Source organism: Eublepharis macularius, chromosome 11, assembly GCF_028583425.1.
Source record: "Eublepharis macularius isolate TG4126 chromosome 11, MPM_Emac_v1.0, whole genome shotgun sequence".
NCBI classification, from domain to species: domain Eukaryota; kingdom Metazoa; phylum Chordata; class Lepidosauria; order Squamata; family Eublepharidae; genus Eublepharis; species Eublepharis macularius.
The window spans coordinates 46,860,059-46,884,714 of NC_072800.1; the positions used below are offsets into that span (position 1 = coordinate 46,860,059).

Here is a 24,656-nt window from a genome sequence, read left to right on the forward strand (position 1 = left end):
TGTGTTGTTCCAGTGTATCTGAGCCCCACAAATGGCAACTGTGCCATTCTTTAGTCAGCCCAGCGTACATGATTAACAACAACCCTGTGAAGTAGGATGAATTAGGGTACAATAATCATAATAAAACCATCCAATGAGCTTCATGGCAGAGAAGGAGTTTGAAACTGGTTCACTCTAGTCTAAATCTACCGCATCTTTTTAACAGCTTTATTGTTATGTTAAAATGCTCTCAAGTGTTTTTAAAATGTGATGAAGTAGCTGTGCTGTAATATATGGAGCTAATGTTCCACACGACTCATATTATTTGGCATGGGAAATTGCTCAATATGAGGAGCAAAGTAGCTAACGTTTTTCATATTATGGCAGATCTCAGGCACTGGAGAGTAGGTGGAACAGGAGATATATGTGCATCCATATATATGTAGATCTCTAAGAATTGTCAGAGCGTATTTTGGCAGATACACAAAGTATTATATTCAGCTGGGAGATATACATGCTGGTTATTATTTGTGACATAATACAGACTTCCTGAAAAACCTACATTTGGTGACCTTGCTGGAAAAAAATATTATATGGAACAACATTATAAACAAGGATGGGTTATAAGTCATCTGGAATATCATGTCTGAAGATGCCATGGCCCAGCTGGCTGTTGGGTTTTGTGATTTTGTCTTCTCTCACAACTATCTCAAGTTTGGGAAAATCCTGTCTCTTTAAATCAATGGCACTTCCATGAGTACCTTGTGGCCTCACAGATGCCAACACATTTATAGCAGATTTAGAATCTTTCTTCCTCAGCACCTGCCCCCAAGCACCTTCTCTTTACTACTGATGACATTTTAATCATCTGGATCAAAGGGAAAGAGATATTCCAACAGGACTATAAAAACTTCTGTTTCATTACCGAGCTGAGTGTGGACCAGTCCATGAAATGTCCACTATCTGTTTCACTGTAAAACTACGCCATGGAGACATAAACAATGCCTTATACCCAAAGCCTATTTTATACCAAACTCTTCCTACATGCTTCTAACACATTAAATGAGTTATTGTCTATAGCTAAGCCTTGAGATACAACTGCATCTACACCAGCCGTTTGGATAGGGAGTGGGAGGATTATACCAACCATTCATCAATTTTTATTTACTTATTTATTTATTTCAAATTTGTATTCTGCCCTCCCCGCAAGTGGGCTCAGGGCGGATAACAACATATTAAAAATACAATTGAAAATTCATGTTCATTAAAAACAATACATTTAAAACAGGATGGTGGACAGCATTCACAGGGAGAGTTAAGGTTTATACACCCCTTTTTTTCCCAAGCCGGCGGAGCCCCAGCCTCAGACATATGCCTGGCAGAACAACTCTGTCTTGCAGGTTTGGCAAAAAGATAGTAGGTCCTGCCAGGCCCTGATTTCAGCAGACAGAGCGTTCCACCAGGTGGGAGCCAGGACCGAAAAGGCCCTGGCTCTAGTCGAGGCTAGGCGTGCCTCCTTGGGGCCAGGGACCACCAACAGTACTCACCTGCAGAAATGATGAGACAGACACGGTGCCTGTTCTGTAGGACAGGACAGCAGTTTGCAACCTATTCCCAGCTATAAGTTCTCCCGTTTATCATCAAGGAACTATAGTGTTTCCTGAAAGATATCTCCGTCTAAAGACAGCTCTCCCCCCACCCTCCACTCACCAATCTGAAGCAGCTCTCACTAGCAACAATGGGTCACCAAGCGAAGAATCATAACCAGGGACTAACTCCTGCAACAAACCCTGGTGCCAACTCTCCCCAGGGTGACCCTATTGCAAGTGATACTATCACTTAGGGCCCTAAAACATCTGCCATATCATGAAGGACTGATTCAGTTGTACACTCTCTAGTATCCCATCACGTTCCATGCCTTTCTGCCATTTATGCTGCCCAAACTGGAAATCTCTATGTAAGGGAATAAAGGGACACAAATCAGACAGGTATGTCCTGGGCCCTCTAATTCACTGTTAGACACCTCTGGAATTTGTCTATGTACATTATATTGCATACATGGTCAGGAGTAGTGAGTTATTGGTGTTTTCAAAAATGATGTTTTTTTAAAAAATCAGTGTACTTTCTGAGAATCTTATAGTGAAAAAAACCTCCTAGAGAAGTTATCTATGATGTGTCGCCCCTTCACACAAACACCTCACAATAAGATTATTTTAGTGCTTAAGTAGATGTGATGAAAACTGCAGTTCCCTGGTTCATTCATGCATAAAATGTAAATTGCAGGCTCATTAAGCTACAGTTTTCCTCATGGTCATGAAGGGAGAGGAGGCTTAACTGTTTGATTTCAATTTAGTTTCACGGTTTGAAATGTTTTCCCCACTTTGCTAAAGAAGAAACACATTTCCCCTCCTTTCATATGCTAATAGCAGAGCAATGGAGTTGGCTTTGAATAGTGAAACTGAGTGGAAGTTAAAGAGTTAAGCCCTTATTTCCATAGCTGCATAGCCCTGAAGCAAATTGAGGCTTCACCATTTGCCTGCAACCTCTCCTCTGTGTGATGCCACAGCTACCCGTATGGGATTTTAGAACTGTGTGCATCGAAAAGCAAGCAAATTTGGGAAGGGATTTTTTTTTTTTGAGCCAGGGACAACTGGTTGCACACTTGTGGTTGGGAACTGTGGTCATTTTGTGTGTGTGTGTGTTGACACGATTGGTTCAAAGAACACCAGAGGCCTTTGTGAACTTGAAAGTTCATTGCAAATGTGTTGCAAAATTTCACACAGACTTCAGAAACCTTCTCTGCTTATATAGTAACAGATTTGTTTAGGGAAAAGCCACCCTGAGCTCTCTTCAAAGTCTTGGTTCATTTACCTTTGGCTCCTAGATTGTCATGAGTTTAAGATTTGGTGATGCAACAGAGAATACAGGAAAGGTGCACCTGATGTGTGTTTGTCAGGCTAGGAATTAGAGAAAGTTCATAGGATGACCAACATGGCCCCGTTGGAGTAAGCTAGATGCTGGAAAACTCTCCTGAGTTTCATAAACATAGAAGAAGTCAATAATAATACCATTGTACTTAGACGGCCCAGAAAGCAATGCTGTCAAGCCATGCCACAGTGCAGTGGCGGCCTACCACCCAGCTGAGCTCCTCGGCAGCACAGCAGAGCGCAGAGGAGACGAAGATGGTGACCGGTGGCTGCCAGGCTGCCTGGAGGCTGCTGCAGGGGCCAGCAACACGAGCAGCAGAGAGAGAGCCCAGGATGGCTGCCCGTAAACCCAAAATGGCCCCACAGGCTGGCCGGGCTCGGCCAAGGCAGAGGGTGGGGCTGCCAGGATGGGAGGCGGGACTGGGAGCCAACCAAGGTGGGAGGTTGATAGGTCAGCTGCCACAGAGGGAGGAAGGATACAGAGCAGACAGGCAGGAGCAGAGCCAGTCCACAAGAGGAGGCACAGGTGGAGATGATGGGGAACACTGGGAATGGGGCAAGGAGAGGGCAGATTGGCTGCCCTGGGAGGGGGTGGAGAGCCAGGGTACTATAAAGAAGAAGGCTCCCAATGATACCGGGGAGGAGAAGGCTGGAGTGACTTGAAGGAGCATCAGAGAGAGCCAGAGAGAAAGAGAGTGCACCCAGCAGGCAAAAAGGAAGGTCAGGTGACCACAACCTCATCCCTGCCTAGTTCTGAGGCTGAGGGAAGCCCTCCCTGAGGTACCCGGGAAGACGGCTGAGGGTGGGGCCAGCGGACCCAGTGGGGCGGCGGCTCACAAACTGGTGGAGAATGTGGGCACAGGACAAGCTGTGAGCCGACCCCTGCCCCGACTCCCCACCCCCACCGGCTGGAGCAGCAGTCGTCCCCTCTTCTGCCCAACAGCACTGCAGGCATCTGAGGAGATCTCACCGGGGGTGGGAGCACTTACGCTCTCAGCCATGGACTTTACCCAGTTCGGTCAGTGGCTGACAGAGCACCAAGGACAATTGCTGCAGGAGGTGACCCAGCAACAGCGAGAGGCCCAGGCTGCCCTTGCACAGCAGCAGTTTGATGCCCAGGCTGCTCTGGTGCGGGACCTGAGACAGGCCCTGGAAGGGGCTCAGGCCACAGGGACGGACACAGGTGGGGCCCAGGGAGACGGCCAGACCCACCCTTCCATTTGGCCATGCTAGGGCCAGAGGATGATGTGCTGCCTGAAGAAGGGGCCTACGGGGGAAACATGCCAGTTACTACTGCTATTGGCGGGAGGTACTTACCACTGTCCATGACCATCCTTGGGTGGGACACCAGAGGGTACCAAATACCACCGCAAGGGTGACGTCCTGGTTTTTCTGGCCCACCCTATGTAGGGAAGTAAAGCAGTATTGCCAGGCCTGTTCACTGTGCCAGCGCACAACTACCCAGCCACCAGCATGGGCCCCACTGGCCCCCCTGCCGGTAATTCAAGAACCCTTCTCCCAGGTTGCCCTGGACTTTGTGGGGCCATTACCCCAGGCTCCCCAGGGGGCATGGTACATTCTGGTGTTAATGGATTACGCCACTAGGTACCCTGAGGCCATTCCCCTCTGGGGCATGAAAGCCACTGGGGTAGACCGCGTCTTGATGCACTTCTTTGCCTAGGTAGGGCTTCCCCAGGAGATCTTAACAGACTGTGGCAAGCCCTTCACGGCCAATCTGAAAAAACAGCTCTGTCAGACACTTCAAATGTGCCAGGTCTTCACCAGCAGTTACCACCCCCAGACCAATCGGTTGGTAGAAAGATTCAACCAGACCGTGAAAGCGATGTTGCGCAAACTGGCTCACGACCGGCCCAGCCAGTGGGACTTCTACATAGACCCCCTTATGTTTGCTGTATGGGAGACACCTCAGGCATCCATAGGCTTCATCTCCTTTGAACTGGTCTATGGTCGCAAACCACAGGGGATACTTCAGTTAGTAAGGTAAATGGTAAGGTAAGGTAAGTTTATTGTTTGTGGCCAAAGGCCATTACAATCCATACAAATAAAACACATAAAACACTCTAGCATGTAAACATATGTACAAATATTAAAAGATTAAGATGATCTAGGCAGGAGATACTAGTCAGATAAAACCATTGCAGTCTCAGGAAACAACTCTAGCCCGGATTTTCTTGGCTGCTAAGGCAAACAGAGACTCTATAAGAAACAAATGCAGCAGAGTCAGACAGTAGAAAAAAAACAATTTTTCAGAGTCTGAAGAGGAGTGTAAACCAATTAAAAACTCTTCTAGGAATTTATTCCTTGGCTCTGCATAAAGTAGGTAGGATAGTAGGTAATGTGGTAAATCCTCCACAACGTGAGCACCACAAATACAGTAGCAGAGGTCTTGAGGTGTTTTGGCATAGCACCCAGCTAGCAGCGCTGTAGGCATAGTTCGGAACCGAATTGAGGTAAAGGCTGTTCTGAGGTTGTGAGGGAAGATGTTGACCAGATAGGGCGCTCTGACGTGGTCCTTCTTGAAAAGTTTAAACCATGGGGAGAATTTGGAATAGGAGATCGCCTGCCTATCCATTATGGCATCACAGTGGAACACCCATTCCCGAATGTTAAAGCCAGCAGCCGGGACACCCTGGGAGTTGTCACAGATGGAGTAACATCGAAGGATGTTATTATAGCTGGCTAGTTGTACAGCCTCATTTTTGCACATAATTTCATAGCATAACCTGTGCAACAGATTGGTATTGTCGTTACGCTCCTTCGTCCAGAATCTGAGCAGGGTTAGTTGTACACGGGCTCTGACTGAGGGCAGGCCAAGCTCTGCTCGCATAAGAGCTGCAGGAGTAATTAAACAATCTTTCCAACCCCAGACCTCTACACCATAAAGGAGTTGAGGAATAGCCTTGCTCAAGTATATTTTCAGTGCCGGGTCTATTAGAAAACCTCCTTTTGTATAGTAAAATTTCAGAATGGCACCGATTGACCTAAGAACTGCAGATTTGGTTATTGCCAAATGCACCCTCCAAGATAGAGTTTCACTAAATGTAATCCCCAGGTATTTAAAGGTGCTGCACTGTTCTATGGTGGTTCCATCTATGGTCCACTTGTACCTACGAGGCCTTTTCCTAAAAACCAACTTTTGTCTTGGCATAATTGATGTTTAAGGCCTCTTCTTTGCAAAAGTCACCAAGTGTCTGTAAAAGCCTTTAAAGGCCAACATGGGTAAGAGAGACCAGGATCGTATCATCAGCATATAAAAGAACTGATATTTTCTGAGATCCTATAGGGGGGGGGGCAAACTTAGGGCTGGATAACGTTGGGATAATATCGTTTAGATATAGGTTAAAAAGCAAAGGGGCCAGGACACATCCCTGCTTTACCCCTCTCAGAATTGGTATTGCCTCTGTTAAAGATCTTCAGTTAGTAGAGGAAAAGTGGAGAGCCCCGGGTCAGGAGGAAGCTCACCCAGCCACAATGTATTTTCGCGACCTACAGACCTGCCTGAGGCCGCAAGGAAGTGGCCTGACAGGCACAAAAGAAATACTATGACAGGGGAACAAAAGGCCATGAGTTGCAAGTTGGAAACCGGGTGTTGGTGAACCAGCGAGTGATGGCATCAGGTTCTGGAGACCCCAGGTGGGGTCCTTTTCTGATCACAAAGGGGGCCCCCTTTCATACAAAGTTCAGTGCGGACCTCTACGACGCCACAAGAAGAGGTTGCACATAAATGACCTCAAGGCCTGGCAAGACCCCAGCCCACTACACTGCAGTCTGGCTGAGGATCCCTAGGACTTACCTGATGGGGACCTGACCTGCCATGGACAAGTACACCCCCCAGGGGGGAGGAACTCCAACCTGATGAGGGGCTGTCTGATGACCAACGCAAGCAGGTCCGGAAGGTGCTCAAATGGCACCCGCACGTCTTTTCCCTACAGCAGGGCTGGATGGCGGTGATCTCCCATGCCATCTCAACTCTGCTGGGGAATGTGGCCCAGGCGCCCTGGAGACCTTTGCCTCAGAAACAGTGGGACATAGTGGCAAGAGAGGTGGACGATATGCTCCGGCTTGGGGTCATAGAGCCCTCCTGGAGAGCATGGAGGAGCAGGGGTCATTTCATAGAAAAAGAGCTGGAGGAACTCATTAGCATAACTCATTAGCATATGTCATGCCCCTTGGCATCACCGGAAGTATGTCATTAACATAACTGATTTGCATATGCCACACACCCTGACATCACCTATCCTGGCTGTTTTGGACCCAATCCTGGCCATTCAGGGCCGAAATTGGGCCCAAAACGGCAAAAAGGGGCTGAAAATGGCCAAAAAGGGGCCCAAAATGGTCAGGATTGGGCTGCTGCTGAGTGGGATAGTGATCTACCACCCATCAGAGGTCCAATCTGGGCTGTTTCGGCCCCAATCCAGGCAGAAACAGGCCCCAAATGGCCAAGAGTAAAGTGGGTGGGGCAACCTGACTTGTGACCTTTTGAGGAACTGCCAGAACTGTGTTCCTGTTCGTTCCCCCTCAAAATGAGCCCTGTGGAGGAGTCCCATCATGTTAGTAAACAAACCCAATGGGTTGGTAAGGTTTTGTGTAGACTATTGCCAAGTTAATGATATAGCCAACTTCGACGCGTACCCTATGCCCTGCGCCAACATCCTAATTGACCAGCTGGGCACAGCCCAATACCTGTTGGTGCTAGACCTCATGAAAGGATATTGGCAAGTACCCATGTGCCGTCTCCCTGCCAAGTTTGTGGCTGAGGGAAGCCCTCCTTGAGGTACCCAGGAAGACAACTGAGGGTGGGGCCAGTGGACCCAGCGGGGCAGTGGCCCACACTTGTGTTGACTGTTGGGAACGGGCACGTGCTAGTGTGGAATATTGGAGTATATACTGGGATAATATGCTACCTCACAAAATCTCACCCCCCATCCCAAAACTATCATGTTTCTGTATAATAGTATAATAAGAATTTTCTGCAGGATAGTTGAACAGAAATATCATATTTTGTCATCCAGACACATAAAAGCTTTTGAGTTATGTGTTTTGACATACTTAAAGCTATATAAAAATAAATAAATAAAAAGAAATACATTTCATGGACCTCAAAAATTTTAATCCATTCTTGAGTTTTATATGAAGGTTTTGGGGGCAAAGGTAATGATATGAGAATGTAGTATTTAGAAACATAGAAACATTGAGCTGGAAGGAATTCTAAAGGCCATCTAGCCCAACCCCCTGCACAATGTAGGAAATTTATGGCTATCTTTCCCCTGCCCCCTGTGACCTCTGCCTATGCCCAGAGGAAGCAAAAAATAGCACCATATTTTAGGCTGCTAAGACAAAAAGCTTAATTATATAAAAACACCCCCTGCACTTGAACTCTGGTCAAATGTAGAAAACAATGGAATAAATCTCTGTCAGAACACTTGCTGATAAAAAATCTCAGTGATTTGAAGTTTTAGTTGCATCTGCAAAATGTTACACTTTTTTTATAGACAATTTGCTGTATATAAAATATACGCACTTTTAAAAACAAATATACAAAAGTTATAGAGAAACCAGGAAGGGGAGGGGGTTGGCAGTGAAAATTACAGACAGAGACTCAACACGTTTAATGGCATTTTTTTCCTTTTCCATTTACACTATCATAAATTACAAAGCATATGTCACTTCACAAAATAAAACCATTTGCATACCATTTTAAATGACAGTATTTAGTACATAACCCACAACAATTAAAACTGTACAGTTTAGGAGAATCTTTAGTAGTATTGTACCAGCAAATCAGACCTCATTAATACCTGGCCTGCCGTCTGAATCTGCCTATTTAGCCCTTGGTGACCCTATTCAAAGGCTAATATACATTAGTTCCCGTGCCCCTTTTTGTATTCATTTTTTTTCATTATCAAAGTTTCACACTTACATTTTTTTTAACAGAAACCAATGCTCCCTGAAATAATTCAGAAAACAGCATAATAGTTTCAAAAACTGATTTGTACAAATCGAGGAAAGTTTAATAGAGCTTTTCATATTGAAAATTCATTTTTGTAATAAACTATGCTACCTTCCTGTGTTTGAAATGTTTATAGAAAAAGCTCAGGATGAGAAAAATTCCAATACTAGAACTGTATTAGATTGGATAGTGAGGTTAACCTCTGGAAAGATCAGGGGGGGAAACCCCCCAGAGATTTGGTAATGCACAAATTCTCTCTCTCCTTTATTAAAACATCTTCCCAAAGACATTCAAGAGAAATACTTAATTTTCAACAGGTTGACTTTTATAAATACAAAAGCAAAGTAACACAACTCGGCTTTCAAAAATAATTAACTCTAAATAAGTGCTAACTTTCAGCAAGGCCAGAAAATATCCAATATCCTGGCATCACTTCTTTTACACATTACTGTGTTCCAAGAAACGTATGTTGTGTGTAGTAGATTATTCTAATGCCAGCACTTTAAAAAAAAAAACTCTTCAGTCTCTTTTTTGGAGGTGATGAAGATAATGTTGTAATTGCTCCAAAATATCATACTCCTAAGAGTACAGAATGCTAATTTCTAGAATATAACATAAATCAAAGAATTTTTAAGATATGAATTTTTAAGATAAGAAGTTTTCTTTTAAAAATTTGCAATAAAAATACTGTATCAGGTTAATACTGCACTAGTGGTAAATGTATTCAGAGTGACATTGTGATAATGCAGAAGAGGAATATATGGAAAATCACCAATGCACCGCATTGGATTATTCTTTACTAAAATAAAAAGACTTTTTTTGCAGCTAAATAAGATAAAATATATTTTTAAAAACTGGTTTGTTTCACTTTAGACATATATAATTATGCTTTACATAGAAATAAATTGTATATCCATTCCTGATATAGCTAATACTGACAAGTATCCTGACCCTAAATATAATGCACAAGATCAAAAATCCTGTGTGTTGCCTTTTCATTCTCTTTTAAAATGCCCCTATGCAGCAGGAATTTCCCATTATGCATGCAAAGCATTCTGTGGTTCATAGAAGAAAAATGGGAACTGCCTGCTTGCATGGAGCTTGATCTGAACACAAAAGATTGCTGCAGTCCAGCTACTCCAAATTTACCTTTCTTTTCAATAAAAGGGAAATATTCAGTATGCACAGAGGAAAACTGAAAATATGTGTGCATAGCTAGAACCCTAAACTATGGCCATTGTGCAGAAATAGATCTCAGTGTGTTAAATGACACATTTTTACATAATGACTGTGGTATAGAGCTCTTTGTATGCAGCAGTAGGGTGTGTATCTGCAACTTACATGAGAATTGTGACCAAATAGGTAACTGAAGTTTCAGTTCTGAAAGTGCTAACTGTTTGGATTTAGATCCTGCAAACAGATGATGAGCAAGGTCAGAGCAGACAGCACTGACAGATCTGTGTGGTGGTACACTCATGAATGGTGGGTGTGCCCCTCCCACATCACTCTCTCGAATTGGCAGTATCAGAAGGGTGAGCTGTATGTTGAAACCTATTTCCATGTATCAACGACCTTTGCTGGTTAGGGTGTAGAGGTTCAATCCTTCTGTACTGATCTTGTTCTTTAAATAGGAATTGTGCCAGCACAGTACTTTGTGGATCAGGTTAGAAGTACCTTTTTGCTTCAGTGATCTAAATAACCATACAAAGTTTGTGTCCTTTAATAAGTTAATAATAGAACAGTCTGTAACCTTTCAACACAGATACACACTGGAAACAAGGCAAAGGATACAAGGCAAGAGGATTTTTTCTGGCCTTTGTTTTCTCTTAAATAATAATAAAAAAGAGGTATATGTCTATGAGACATACACTTGACTTAATGTTTCGGCGTTCATCTGCAACACAGCAGAAAATGAAGAGCTAACCATTTTTCTTATTTTTCTGGGAATTTGTTTTTCTTTCAACTTAGATTTTCATAGCCAATGGCCATGAATTTATTCCTTCATTTGTCTAAAACAAAACATCTTCATTTTCTATTAATATCTGTACAATCAGCTTCTGATATCGCATGTCATTGAGCGTAGCCAGAGTGCTGTCCTCTGGGGGTCTCATTAAGGTAGGCCCAAACACTATTCCCAGATTTTCAGCATTCATAAAATTATCTTTTTCATTCATGGTAATCCTAAAATAGAAGAAAAAAGGGATATCTTTTTAAAGATTTTTTGTGTTTTCATGTAAATTATAAAGCTATTTTTGCTTCATGGATGAAGAATGGCATGTAATCCTTCTACAACTGTAATAAGTTTGTGATAAAAAGTCATTATAAAGAATAAGCCAGCATAACAGTCAGTTCTCAAAAACCACTTTGAATAATTTTTATATTGATGAATACCGTGCATTCTATAATGTACAGACAAAGCACCTGTGAATTTAGGCTAACAAAGTCCCTTTTAGTGGACACAGTGTACACTCTTTGAATTGGTGCAGAATGAAATGAATGAAATGAATGCAGAATGAAATGAATGGAAAAAGCTTTGGAAACAAGAAATGGCAAAAGAATCCGTATGGCCCTAGTAAATGCCTGGATTTGGACAACTGGCTGTATGATTTATCACCTTGATTACAGCAACAGATGAATTAAAAAAACCCCCACAAAAGTATAAATCCACTATAAATTTGAATCAGACTTAACTGTGGTCTCTAACATTCTTTGTCAAACATTATTTGCTTGTTTATACATTCATGACTTTGAAGTAAATTTTTTTCTGAACTTATTTAACACATGGGCCATGTCATTTCTTCTGTGATGCTGGTTTAGGGGAGGAATTTGGACTAGAAGGACCCTGAATTAGATACAGGATAACTGGCCATGGCCCTGTTTTCATTAACTAGTGATCTGAGGTAGGTGTGGGAGATGTAAGCTGGACAGCTCACAATGCCAGAATATGCCGCCATGCTAATGAAATAATGACCAGTAGATCCAACGGGAGCTGATGAGGGTAAGAGCTATGGCCAGAATGATGGGGCCTGAGTCACAGAGCAGGAGGCCCTAGATGCCTTACATGAAAGAGGAAGGAACCAGAGTGCCTGTGAAGCTCTGGAGCCCCTGCGGGTTTTGTGGCTTGACAGCACCTGATCTGAGTGAGAGGAGGCCCATTGGTAGTGGCCACTAAGGGTGACATACACCAGAGGTGGTTAAGAGCTGTAAGATACCTCCAAAAGTTTCACAACCACTTAAACATGTTTTATATCATATTGCTGTACCATCCAAAAAGATGGCCAGCTATAATTTCACAGGCAAGTTAACTTACTTTTTGAGATGAATCATCAAATATCGGAGAGTCTCATAGTGTGCTGCAGGAAGTAACATCAACACTTCATGGACCGCTTCTAACCTTTCATCAGGATTGGCGATTTCTAAGTAGTACAATACAAGATTTATATAAACTCTGAGGTAAATAAAACAAATGTTTTAAACAAAGAAATCCAGATTCATACCCGAAAAGTTTTAGAACAGTATTCATGATAAAATTTACTCTGCTTTGTATACTCATAGAAATACATTCTTAATCTCTGGTCAAATCCACATTCACCCATTACCCGCATGTTTATCGGATATCTTCCGTTTGCCTCCAATCCATGATTTTTTCCTCTTCGTTCACATTCCTGCTTCCAATCCGTCTTTCTCGCACGTCCCTCCGGTCACACGGCCGCTCAAAAACCGCTTTTTTTGGGCGGGACCTTTTTTCCCGCCCATTTTTTAAAAATTTTTTGAGCGCACTTTTCCGTTATTTCGATCTTGCCTTATAAAGAAACATCATTGAAGATAATGATGCCTCTCTTTCCCCCACTGACAGCACTGATGGCTCTCTCCCGTTTCTTTTTTGGAAATTTGGAAGCATGTGGGAAGCTTTCGTGGGCATTTCCTATGCAGGACAGTTCAGTGCCTGAATTTTACTGAAGTTTCACTTCCTTGGAGTGTCATTATTTCGATATTTTGTAATTTCAATATTACAGTAATATAAAATAAAAAAATAAAAAACAGTTAAAAAGGAAGTTTCGCGAGTCCGTTCTGAGGATGGATTCACCCCAAAATGATTCTTCAAACTACCAGATTTGATTCAGAAACAGCATAATCAATAAATCCAATGCTATGAAGTCAAAAACAGTCTTTTGCAGACTACGGAGCACTTGCAAGTTGAATCAGCCAATAGGAACTCTTGGAATGGCCGGAGAGACAGGAAGGGGGGTTGTTTTTAAAAAAACCGCGTAAATTGCGCATTGGCCCGTTCACGGCCACCGTGAAACTCCCATTGAAAACCTGTGACCACATATTCGGGAGAAATGCGAATGAAATGCGTCTGTTTAATGAGGTAATGTGACCGGCACTCGGGATTGCGTGGGGAATGCGGGGAACATGCGACTTAGAATGAGTAATGTGGATTTGCCCTCTGTGCAGAGAGTTCCCCCTTGCACTTAGTTAATATGATTTAAAATTAGAATTATTCAGGGTTGCCAGGTCCCCCTACCTTAAAACTGGGGGTGGGGAATGGGGGCTGCCAGACAGGTGAACAGCATTGGTCTTTCTCTCATGGGTGTGAGCTCCCTGGGGCTTCTGATGATGTCACTTTTGGTTCAAGCCAGAAGTGACTGGTTCTCGGCAAAGCCAATTCTTTAGGAATTAGCTCCCCAAAGAGTGTTATTGCTATGTTTTGGGCAAATACCTAAAGAATCAGCCCTGCTGAGACTCTGTTACTCCTGGTTTGAACAGGAGGTGATATCATCAGAAGCCTTGTGGACCTTGTGTGCACCATTTCTCTGCATGCTCCAACTAGCCTCCCCACTCCTCTCCACCAATCAGGTGAGTGGTGGCAGGGGACAGCAGCTAGGGGCTGGCAACAATAGAATTTTAATTAAAATGAGACATGTTGAAAGAGAGCCAGAGTGGCATAATAGCTATCATGTAAAACAAAGATTTGGACAAGCCTGGTTCAATTTCCACTTCTCCATGAAGCCTGCTCTGTGCTTGAGCTATTTTCTCTTCCTTAACCTAACCTATCTCACAGGGTTTTGTGAGCATGAAACAAGGAGGGAAATTCAGCACCCTGAACTCCTGATAGAAATGGTGAGATAAACTTGTAATAGATAAAGTAATAGATAAAATGTTATTTTAATAGTAATTCTTGAATGACTTTCTACAGCATGCTCCTGTGGAGTGATCACTAATAGAGCCGTCTGAATACTGATGCCTTTCATCAATGAGCAGTAAAGTCAAGATACCCTCAGGCCATAATTCCAGAGGAGGAGCCATGTTAACCTATTGCAGTGGCACAGGACTTCTGCTTTGTTTCCTTCTACCCTTCCAAGTCCATTCAATGGGCTTACTCCTGGGAGCCACTCCATAAATGATGTGTCACATATTATGTGTCTTTATTTGTTAAAGACTTGAGCATCCGTTTGATATAAACCTCTCATAACAAAACAAGTGGTATGTCTTAGTACTTACTGGCTGCCTCTATAAACTTAGAGTAAGTATCATAGGTGATTACAGGAATCGGCAGATCTCTGAAATAGAGCTTTAGTGCTCCAGCAATGATGTTTATGTCTGGATATATGTTGGCAGAAACATCTACCTTGTCACCATCTAGAAGAGAAGGAGAATAGATTAAGAGGCCGCTGTTTTGTTTTCAGCAATGTTAAACATGATATATATTTCTTAATTCCCTTCTGCAGATGTAACTATACATAGTTTTAAAATTGCTATAGAATGAAAGGTATGGTAGGTGTAGTGTGGTGACTGTTGTGGAAAGCTTTAGTAACTTCAGTCTATCACTGACCTCCTTAGCTCAGCCTGTCTCTTCAGCTGGCTCTTCTGTTGTTCTATTCTGTTGCATTCCCTGAACTTCCAGCGATGATGTTACAGGTGGTATTGGTAGGTACAGGGATTTGTGCTCTTGGGCAGCCCCTGTATACACATCACATTCTCAGGCTGACCAAGTGGTAATGTTTATACAATGAGTAGGCACTCCTCCGTCGCATTGTAATGGATCAGAAGATTACTACTCCCTTTACAAAAATTATCTTCACTTTCCTCCAAGTGAAGTCTCACTTAGGACTTCACCTCAATACCTCCCCTTCTTTATTATTTAAAAAAATACTGATAAATGTTATGCACAGTTATTCCTTCCTCAGCATGATGGAACCCTTTATTCTGCTTATGAAATAATAGCAATTATGTTTTCTAATGTTTTAAAAAGTTTTCTGTGTAGCAGGACAGAGTTTTAGAAGCTCGGTAGATAAATCTATGATAATCATTGTATTAAAAGGACTTCAGTCTACAAAAAAATATTCACATACTGCAACTGAAACAGAAGTGACAGGTATGGATGAAGGAACAAAAACGTATACGATTAACACCTCAATCATACATAGAATTGTTTGAAAATTGTATCAAAATCAATTTAGTTCTTAGGAATGGAGAGCAAGTCTTTAAAACAAGCCCATTCGAAACAAGCAGTCATCTGAACCCATATATTAGCATTTATTCTAATACAGTACCACTTCTCCCATCACAATGTTTATTCTCCCCTAACCAGCCTCATATTTATCCTCACGTACTTGGCACGGTAGCATTAGTATTATAAAACATTGTTTGGACAGCTCTATTTAATTGCAGTACAATGAGCACTAAAGTGCTACAGTGAAAGCAAAAGCTTGGGGGGGGGGAGATCTGCAGCTGCATCCACGTCCATCTAGATATGCATTCATTATCCTAGCCTTCGTTTGATGGCAAATACACTAGTTTACTAAATAAAAGGACATTGGATAGCAAGTGGCATTAGAAGAGAGCATATCTTTCCCCCTGTAATTTGATACAAGACAGCTAGAAGGTAGCCAGAAGGGTTAATCCTACATATTGCACGTAAAGACAAAGCAAAGATTGCTTACGGTATGTTGTGATCATTGTAAGAATACATATATAGTTTATTTGGATTCCAACCTCATTTTCCCCTTTAAAAACCTTAAGAAGGCTCTTCAGAAACAATATTGTTGGTTTGTTTTCTTTATTGATTAATGTGTGTTACAAAATGCACCTGGGTACACTGAAAGGACTGCTTGTTCTGAAACTTGGTATTGCTGGAAATCATTATGAGTTAACTGGCTTGAGAAATTTAGAGAGTATTGTTGCTAAGGACCACTTTCTCCCCTATGAACTGTCCTCCACAGTCATCTTTAGAGGCCCTGCTTCAGATGCCCCTGCCATCTGAGGCTAGATGGATGGCAATCTGAGAATGGGTCTTCTCTGTCACGGCACCAAAACTTTAGAACTCCCTCCCCAGGGAGACGTATTTGTTTGTCATTGTCTTCTGCCACTGGGTGAAGACTCCCCCCCCCCAATTTGGCATACCCCCAATAAGTGTTATTCACCCTCCTCTCTGGTTGTGTCATATGTTTAGTGTAGTGGTGTAGTGGCTAAGAGTGCTGGACTCTAATCTGGAGAACCGGGTTTGATTTTCCCACTCCTCCACTTGAAACCACCTGGGTGACCTTGGGTCAGTCACAGCTCTTTCTAAGCTCTGTCAGCCCCACTCACCTCACACGTTGATTGTTGTGGGGATAATAATAACATACTTTGTAAACTGCTCTGAATGGGCATTAAGTTGTCCTGAAGTTGTCCTATATAAATTGAATGTTGTTGTTATTATTATTTCATTGAATTATTTTATATATTATTTTAAATCCTGTTTTAATGTTCAAATGTTTTCATGTTTTCATGTTTTCTGACTTGGGGACCCAATTTGGGTAGCAAGGTGGCATAAAGATGTTTTAAATAAATAAATAATTGAATCTGTAAGCTGCTTTGAGCTATGGGAAGGGGGTGGTGGTAGAAAAACACCTTCTGATTCACTAACATGTTCTGAATTGAACATTTCTTTTTAAATTAGATAAAGCTTAAAATGTAGCAGGGGATGTTAGAGAGAGAGAATTGCTGAAAACAGGGCTGCTGGAATGAATGAGGTGATCCAAACTCCAGACTGGTTGTGCCTTTCAGCACCACACTATTCATACTATTATTCATTCTAACTCTTATAACTTAGCAGTTATGGCATGGAAATTGCTTTACGCATGTTGCCATATACTGTACAGAACATCTAGAGCAGGAGTTGCCAAACTTTTCTTTAATGAGACAGGTCGATTGATTGAGCCTTCCTGGGTCTTTGCCTCCTGCAAGTGCATTCTCTCTTGAGATCTCTCCCTGGGTCTTCTAGGGGCTGCACAAGCAGCAGGCAAGCTACTGCTAGCCCACTATCAGCAGCTCATCTGGATTAGAGTAATGGCAATGGCACCATATACTGTTTTTCTTGCTTGAACTGCCTCCAAAGGGAAACATATTTTATTTATTTATTTATTTACATTATTTACACTCCGCCTTTCTCACTCAGGCCAGATTACACAGTGTAACTCGATATGATCAATGATGTGGACGTTCAATAAACAATACAAAAGTGTATGAGTTGCAGAAATTGCCGCCACAGAGAGTGTGTGTGTACAAGCAGCTGTTGTACCACCATGTGCAAGGTGATACCTATAGAAGGTTCAGATGAGCAAAGTTGCCATGGTGGCTCATAGGGAGAGAAGCATATGTGAGGGACCAAGGCCACGAAGGGCTTTGTAGAGGACAGGCAACACTTTGAATTGAACCCAGTAACTGATGGGTAGTCAATGGAATGACTGCAGAATGGGAGAACTATGCACACTCTGTCGAGCTCCTGATAATAATTGAGCTGAGGCATTCTGCATCAACCGGAGTCTCCAAGTTGACTATATAGAGTGCATTACAGGAAGTCTCGATGACTTATCATGCTGGGGATCCTTGTGGCCTGGTCAGCCGTGTCAAGGTAAGGTCAGGTGCGGCTTCCAGGCTGGACTGAGTTGGAAGAAGGGATTTTTAGTAGCTGCGTTAACTTGCTTCTCTAGCAGCCAAGCAGGATCCAGTATACCCCCCTAGGCTTATATAAGCAGGGCAAGTAGCTGCTCCAGTGAGCTGAGGGAGGGGCCAGCAGGGAGGGGGGTTTAACTATCTGCAGTTGCTGTAGCTGATCTCCTGACCTCCTCACGTGACTGCACCTCAGGCCTTTGTACAGTTCAAAGTGTGGTGAGATGGTGAGTCAATGTAACTTCCTGATCTTATTTTGAACAGACAGAAGGGCTTGTGTTAGTGCACAGCCAGTGACTGTGTGATGAACCACTTACAGCATGAGGATTCAGATGGATCACCACCCTGAGGTGACTGCAAAAACAAATCAAAGCATCCTCCTAACAGAAAAAATGGGCTGTGAGAATCCTTCTTCCTTAGTAATATCACAGTGCTGTATATAAATTGTGTTGTGCCAAGCAGGACAAACAAACAAAAGCACAATGAGCGCTCTATGAACAAGCTGTACAATGAATGTTTCATAGGCCCAGCAGGAACAGAACTGGTCAACAATAATGGCACAGTGAGCAACTCTTGCTCTACAGCATCCATATTCATTCGCTATAGAAATAAACAAACATTATTCTTCTAATTCGTACTAAAAAATAATGCCAGTGGCATTAACAATCAACTCGCCCGATTTTCACTGTAAAGCTAATCGAATATAATTTCTACCCAGCTTATTTTACAGAATCAAGCATGCAAATGGTGCAGCCCTTTTGACATTGTACATTCCAGACTGTGTGGGGAGATTGTATGGATGAATGTTTTCATACATAAAGAGCTCCTTAGAAGTAGCAAGGTAGAACATAAGCGAGAAGGTTGTAAGCATAAAGGAAGGTATCTGTTGGATCCCACCTATTTAAAAAAAAGAAGTTTCAACTTCCTGATAATTTAACATGCAGCTATGGAAGGCCCATAGTGTAGACATATTTATGCCATTATTATTATTTATGTCCTTTATAGTCTGTCTTTCTCACTGAGACTCAAGGCGGATTACATAGTGTGAGATTAGTACAGTCAATATCAAGGACATTTCCATAAACAATACCATAGGGTAAATAAACACAAATTCCCAAATACATAGCATTAGCAAGAATTCCTTGCTAAATACATGCATATGTTTTAATATACATGGTAAATAATAAAATACCCAGAAAGAATGTCATCACTAGGAGAAAAACAACTTCTTTCTTTTACTGGGTGCACAATCAGACCATTGGCTATGCTAATTAACTCAGGGTATAGAAAACCAATAGGGCACTTAAGACACTTTCTAAAGCTAAGACATGCTTACCTCGATCAAAAGCCATTTTGACGTCTTCAATATGTTCAGTGAACCCCGAGACTCTGTAAATTCCTTCTGATTTCAAACCTACAAAACAGAATATCATTAACTTTCATTTAAGTCTGCAGATATGATTTTAATTTCTCAGAAGTGAGCTGCTATTTTCTGAATGTTCCCAACGAAATAATTTCTATTGCTAACCATACTGCTGTGTTTTAACAACACTTTGGGATTTGCCACATATCACAGTATGCTTATGCTAGTTATAAACCCTTAGTCCTGTAACATCAGTGTATGGAGAATCATTGCCTTCCACAGTATTTTTTAAAAAAAATACTTCATTTATACCTTGCTTTTCTTCCCAATGGGGACACAAGACAGCTTATATTTTTCTCCTCACCTCCATGCCATCCTCACAACACCCCTATGAGGTAGGATAGGATGAGAGAGTGTGACTGGCCCAAGATTACCCAGGGAGCTTCCATGGCAGAGTGGGGATTCAAAGCTGGGTCTCCCAGATCTTAGTCCAACACTATAACCACTACAGGTAAAAAGAGGGTGGGCACTGCCACCTGCTCTGCTCCTGATCCCAGCCGGGTGAAGGGGAAATGGGCATTGCCTCCTGCTCCGCGCCTGATTACAGCTGGGTGAAGGGGGGTGGGCATTGCCACCTGCTCCCTGCTGGGTGAAGAAAGAAGCAGGTATTGCCTCCTGCTCTATGCCTGGTCCTGACAGGCAAAGGCGAAGGCGGGCTTTGCTACCTACTCTGCTCCTGATTCTGGCAGGTTAAAGGGGGGTGGGCATTGCCACATTCTTTGCTCCTAATACTAGCTAGGATAAGGTGTGTGTGTGTGGGGGTAGGCATTGCCACCTGCTCCGCTCCTAATACCAGCTGCGTTAAGATGGGGGGTAGGCATTGCTACCAGCTCTGCTCCTAATGCCAGCTGGTTTAAGGCGGTGGGTGGGCATTTCTCTCCTGGAGAATCAATGTAAGAAATCTCATATCTCTGCATTTCCTTCAAATATCTGGTGTAAACCTTCAAGGATTTTATCCCCCCCCCCTTGTTGTGTCAACTGAGACATTTTGTAATTTCGACATCACTGTCTTTAATTCATCTACTTACAAATTTTATCAGAGCATCTTTTGTTTTCTCCAGCAAATCTAGAATTTATATGAATATACTTTCTAAAAGAAGTGAAAATAAATCAGCCTGGATATAGTTTGAAATATCTAATGTATAATATATTATGGTGATATAATATTAGAGTTTCGGTAACCCAAAGAAGTGGCTGCCCCCTATACTGTCAGCCTTCAGATGTGAAGCGGGAAGCAACCAGAGATAGGGCTTTGGCACATACCAAAACATTTCTTTTTGCCCAGGGTTTTAATTAAGGGGGTTGATATTTTAACATCATCTTCTTCCAGCCTGAACTGTTTTATGAGACTACTTTTAAGCCAGTCAATGTTTCATGCTGTTTTTATGCCTTAACAACGTTTATGGTTTCATATTTTGATTATGTTTTATTTTGTTAGCCGTTCTGAGCATGTTCTCTGGAGAGATGATATTGACATTTTCTAGACAGATCAATACTTTGAAAACTCTTAAATACCTCTTGCTTCAATTTCACGAATGCAAATGTCCACTACCATGGGTCTCTGTGTGTTGTGAGCCTTCACTAATGTAGTGAGGTCACAGCAGTAGACTCGTTTGATCCTCTTGAGGTCTGGTTGACAGTCATTGGGAACATATTTAGAACACTGTTTGTGTACATTCAAACCACAGTCTGTAAAGGAAGTATTAGTATTAGTTGAAATTACTTTAACCATTGAAAAGAAAGATACAGAAAGATACATCCTAGATGAAAATTACATTCCCCTTTAAATAAGCTACCCTGTGAAGCACCATGCCCAATGATAGTGCCATAATTAAATTAATAAAAAATAACATAAGTAGGATAGATCAAGATGGGTAGTTGTGTTAGTCTGTCTGTAGCAGTAGAAAAGATCAACTGTCCAGTAGCACCTATAAGACAAACAAAATTTGTGGTAGGTTATGAGATTTTGTGAGCCATAGCTCACTTCTTCAAGAAATGAGCTGTGTCTCAGAAAAGGTCTTATAGGTGTTACTGGACTCTTGCTCTTTTCTACTGCTAAGTAAGAAAATAACCATAATATATACATAAGAAAATTTACATATTTGTACTGTACATATACATAATTGTTTACCAACATAAAATAGAAAAATGTTACGGTTCGGTCATATAGGGTTGCCAACCTCCAGCTGGGGCTTGGAGAGTTACCAGAATTACAATGAATCTCCAGACTATCGAGATTATCCTGAAGAAAAATGGCAGGTTTTGAGCATGGCCTCTATGGCATCACATCCCCACTGAGATCCCTCCTCTCCCCAAACTCTGCCACCACCAGGCACCACCCCCAAATCTTCATAATTTCCTTCACTGCAGTTGGCAGTCCTGCGGATTGACTAATATAACCACCAAGTAGGGCTGCTGGAACTGCTTCAGTGTGGTTAGGGATGTAAATTAGACCAATAATTTTAAACTGAATTACCATGTGGATTCTGTTAGCTGTGTAGTTTCTGTGCTAAAACCTCACACCTCTAGAAATGATTGGCATGGACATAGCAACTGTCTGCGAAGCCTGAGGCAGTCCATGCGGTAAGCATTATGACCCCATGTGTTTTTTTCACAAGGAAGCATTCCAAGAGGCTTCAACATTTCCTTTTATTTTTTAAACTATATTTGCTTCACCTCCTTTCAACCATGGTCATTAGAGCAGCTTACACATTGTCAATTAAAATATATAATAAAGCAACCAAAAGTATTTAAAATCAACTGAAAACACAAATATCAGGACTGTAACAAGTCAGCCAAAGAGCAGTATCACTCATTTAATCCAATTTCATGAATGCAAAGCAAGAATTTTTACCTGGCACCTGAATGCTATCAGAGCATGTATCAGGGGAATCAATATAGGAGGGAAATATCATAAGCGGGTCACCACTACAAAGGTGGCCACCTACACCTCAGAGGAGCTATCAAGGGCATCTACTAGAGTTGCCAGTCCCCTGCTGAGGGCAGGAGATCCCTTGTTCCCACCCTCCACCACCCCCGTGTACTTGGTTGGCGGGGGAATGCACCTCCTAGGGCATGCTCCTGGGTGGCGCGGTGTGCTCCCATGCATTGCAGCAGCCCGATTCGGGCCTGAATTGGGCCTATTTGGATCCGATTCAGCCCTCCTGAGGAGCATGGGAGCACTCCCATGGTGGCACATGGCCTGCACGATGATGTCACTTCCTGGAAGTGACATCATCACGCAGGCTGGGAGCATGCACACTCTGTGCATGTGCAAAAGGGAAATCAAAAGGTAGGTGCTGGATCTCTAGCCTCCCACATGGGGGAGGGGTTGGGAGTAGCCTCTACTGAAAGTCTTAATACTCAGGCATGTTTATATGATTGTAATATTTGAGTCCACAGATTATCACAATGATAAATGGCTTACAATAACTTTAATATGCACAACAACTAACAGTGTAACCCTGCATGCCTAAGTAAAGTCATACATGTTGAAATAAACAATGTGACTCTGCCTTGGATTGCACTATAAGACATCTTATACAACGGTCTTTAAGCCTTGTTCTAGAACTAGGGTCATGTGATAGTAGGGTAAGTTCTCAAGATATCAGTTCGCTAACATGTGAACTAGCCCTTGGTAATGGAAACTGGAGAAACTGCACAACGAATGGTATGGTGAAGATGAATCTGTGGACAAAAGCGGGAAAGGAGATGGGCAAACAGGATATGAAATAATTTACTGGGCTCTTCTGATTGGAGAGAAAGGAGGACCTTGATCTTTCCATAAAACATAATTCTTGGCTGGCAGAGCCAATACAATAATCTGGATTATTGTGTTATTTTATAATTCCTCCATTTCAGATACATTTAAAATGGGGAGGGGATGTGAATTTAAAAAAAGATCAATCAGCTGAAATCATTTTATAATCATTTCTGTATTTTCTGTAATTCATTGGCCCTCAGGTAGGTTTATATAGTGTTTTAAATATATAGCTCCATTATGTGCCATTGAATAGCAATTACTAAGTAATTACTGAGATGTCATTTTAGATTGAAAGCAGATGCCTTTCAGAAGTGAGTGATAACTAGAGGTGGGCACGCTCCAAAAAAAAATACCGATCAAGCCGTTCATGGATCCGGGCCGCCACCGAACCCAGGTCACCGATTCTAACTGATCAAGTCCCGTTTCCAATCCGGAATCAGGGAGGCCAAAGCAGGAGGCGCCCTGCTGTTTTTAGCAGCGGCCGCCAGGCCTGGTGGGCACGGGGAGGCAGCGATGAGCCACCTCCCCTCAGGGAGGGAGGGGATGTTCACACACACACACATACACACTTAGAGCAGAGGGGAGGAAAAGTTTTTAACCCAGCAACGAGCCGCCTCCCCTCAGGGAGGGGACATTCACACCAGGGCCGGATCTACGGTTGCCAGCGCCCAGGGCAACCAGTCAGGCTCTTGCGCGCACGCGCTCCTGGGTCCCCCCCCCCCCACGCAGCAAGCCGGATGTCCTGGTGCGCTGCGGAGCTGGTGGCAGCGCGAGTGGCTCGGAGGCTGCCCGCGCCGTTCACCTGCCCCGCAAGACAAGGGGCGGCCGGCTTGCCCGCGCGCCCCTTGTCCTGGGGAAAGGCGAACAGCACTGTCATGGCCCAGTCTGGGCTCAGTGAGAGTGAGGACTCCTCCTCAGGAGAAAAGGAGCTCCATGTAGCCAGCCCTGACTCAGCAGAGGCTGGTAATCAGGAGCCACAGCTGCTGGCTAATTGGAGCCTACAGCCAGCAGCTGAAGCAGAGCCATCAGTACTCTCCAGCCCCAGCACCACAGGGGAAGCTCAGCCAGGGACTTCCACAGGGGAAGCTCAGTCAGGGACTGCCAGCACCACAGGGGAAGCCCAGCCAGGGGCTTCCACCCCCCTAGGTTCGCCCACGCGTAAAGAACGCCGCAGACAAAGGCTGAGGCTGGAGCTGCAGGAGAGACGGCGCAGTGCTCGTCTCCTGAGCCGACGCCAGCTGCTGGAGAGTGACGATGAGTAGCATCAGGATGGAGCGCCAGCAGCTGGCTGAAAACCACGCCTGGCTATAAAAGCCAGTCAGGAGCGACAGCCAGGCATGGAAGCAACGTGTCTACTGCCTGCAACCACTCTGTGTTCCGTGGACCTTGCCCGTGCCTGCTTTTGGACCTGACACTATTGGTAACTGACCTTGGACTGTGCCTGACCTTGCTCTTGGACTCTGGACTCACTTCTGGCATTAGCTCATGCTCTGACCACTGCTTTGACTTTGCTTTTGGCTCCTGAAACTCCCCCTGGACTTGATGTTGAGGTTTGGACTTGAACCACCCTGCTTGGGCTGGCCCAGCCCATGACAGGCGCAGGTGGCCTCCCAGCCTCCCACACGTCCTTTTGCCTTTCCCCAGGACAAGGGGTGG

The 24,656-nt window shown here is 43.3% G+C and overlaps 1 protein-coding gene and 1 long non-coding RNA gene across 2 annotated transcripts in view; one reads left to right on the forward strand and one right to left on the reverse strand.

Moving 5' to 3' along the window:
* LOC129337226 (uncharacterized) overlaps positions 1 to 24,656 on the forward strand; it is a 90,864-nt gene that overhangs the window by 48,978 nt on the left and 17,230 nt on the right. The gene's annotated exons all lie outside the window — the stretch shown is intronic.
* CHN2 (chimerin 2) overlaps positions 8,522 to 24,656 on the reverse strand; it is a 191,928-nt gene continuing 175,793 nt past the window's right edge. Inside the window, exons 9-13 of the mRNA XM_054990757.1 lie at positions 20,753 to 20,926; positions 19,151 to 19,228; positions 14,383 to 14,520; positions 12,188 to 12,293; positions 8,522 to 11,058 (exon numbers count right to left, since the gene is read on the reverse strand). Coding sequence (XP_054846732.1) covers positions 10,887 to 11,058; positions 12,188 to 12,293; positions 14,383 to 14,520; positions 19,151 to 19,228; positions 20,753 to 20,926 — 668 coding nt within the window. The 3' untranslated portion in view covers positions 8,522 to 10,886. The remainder of the gene's footprint in view (positions 11,059 to 12,187; positions 12,294 to 14,382; positions 14,521 to 19,150; positions 19,229 to 20,752; positions 20,927 to 24,656) is intronic.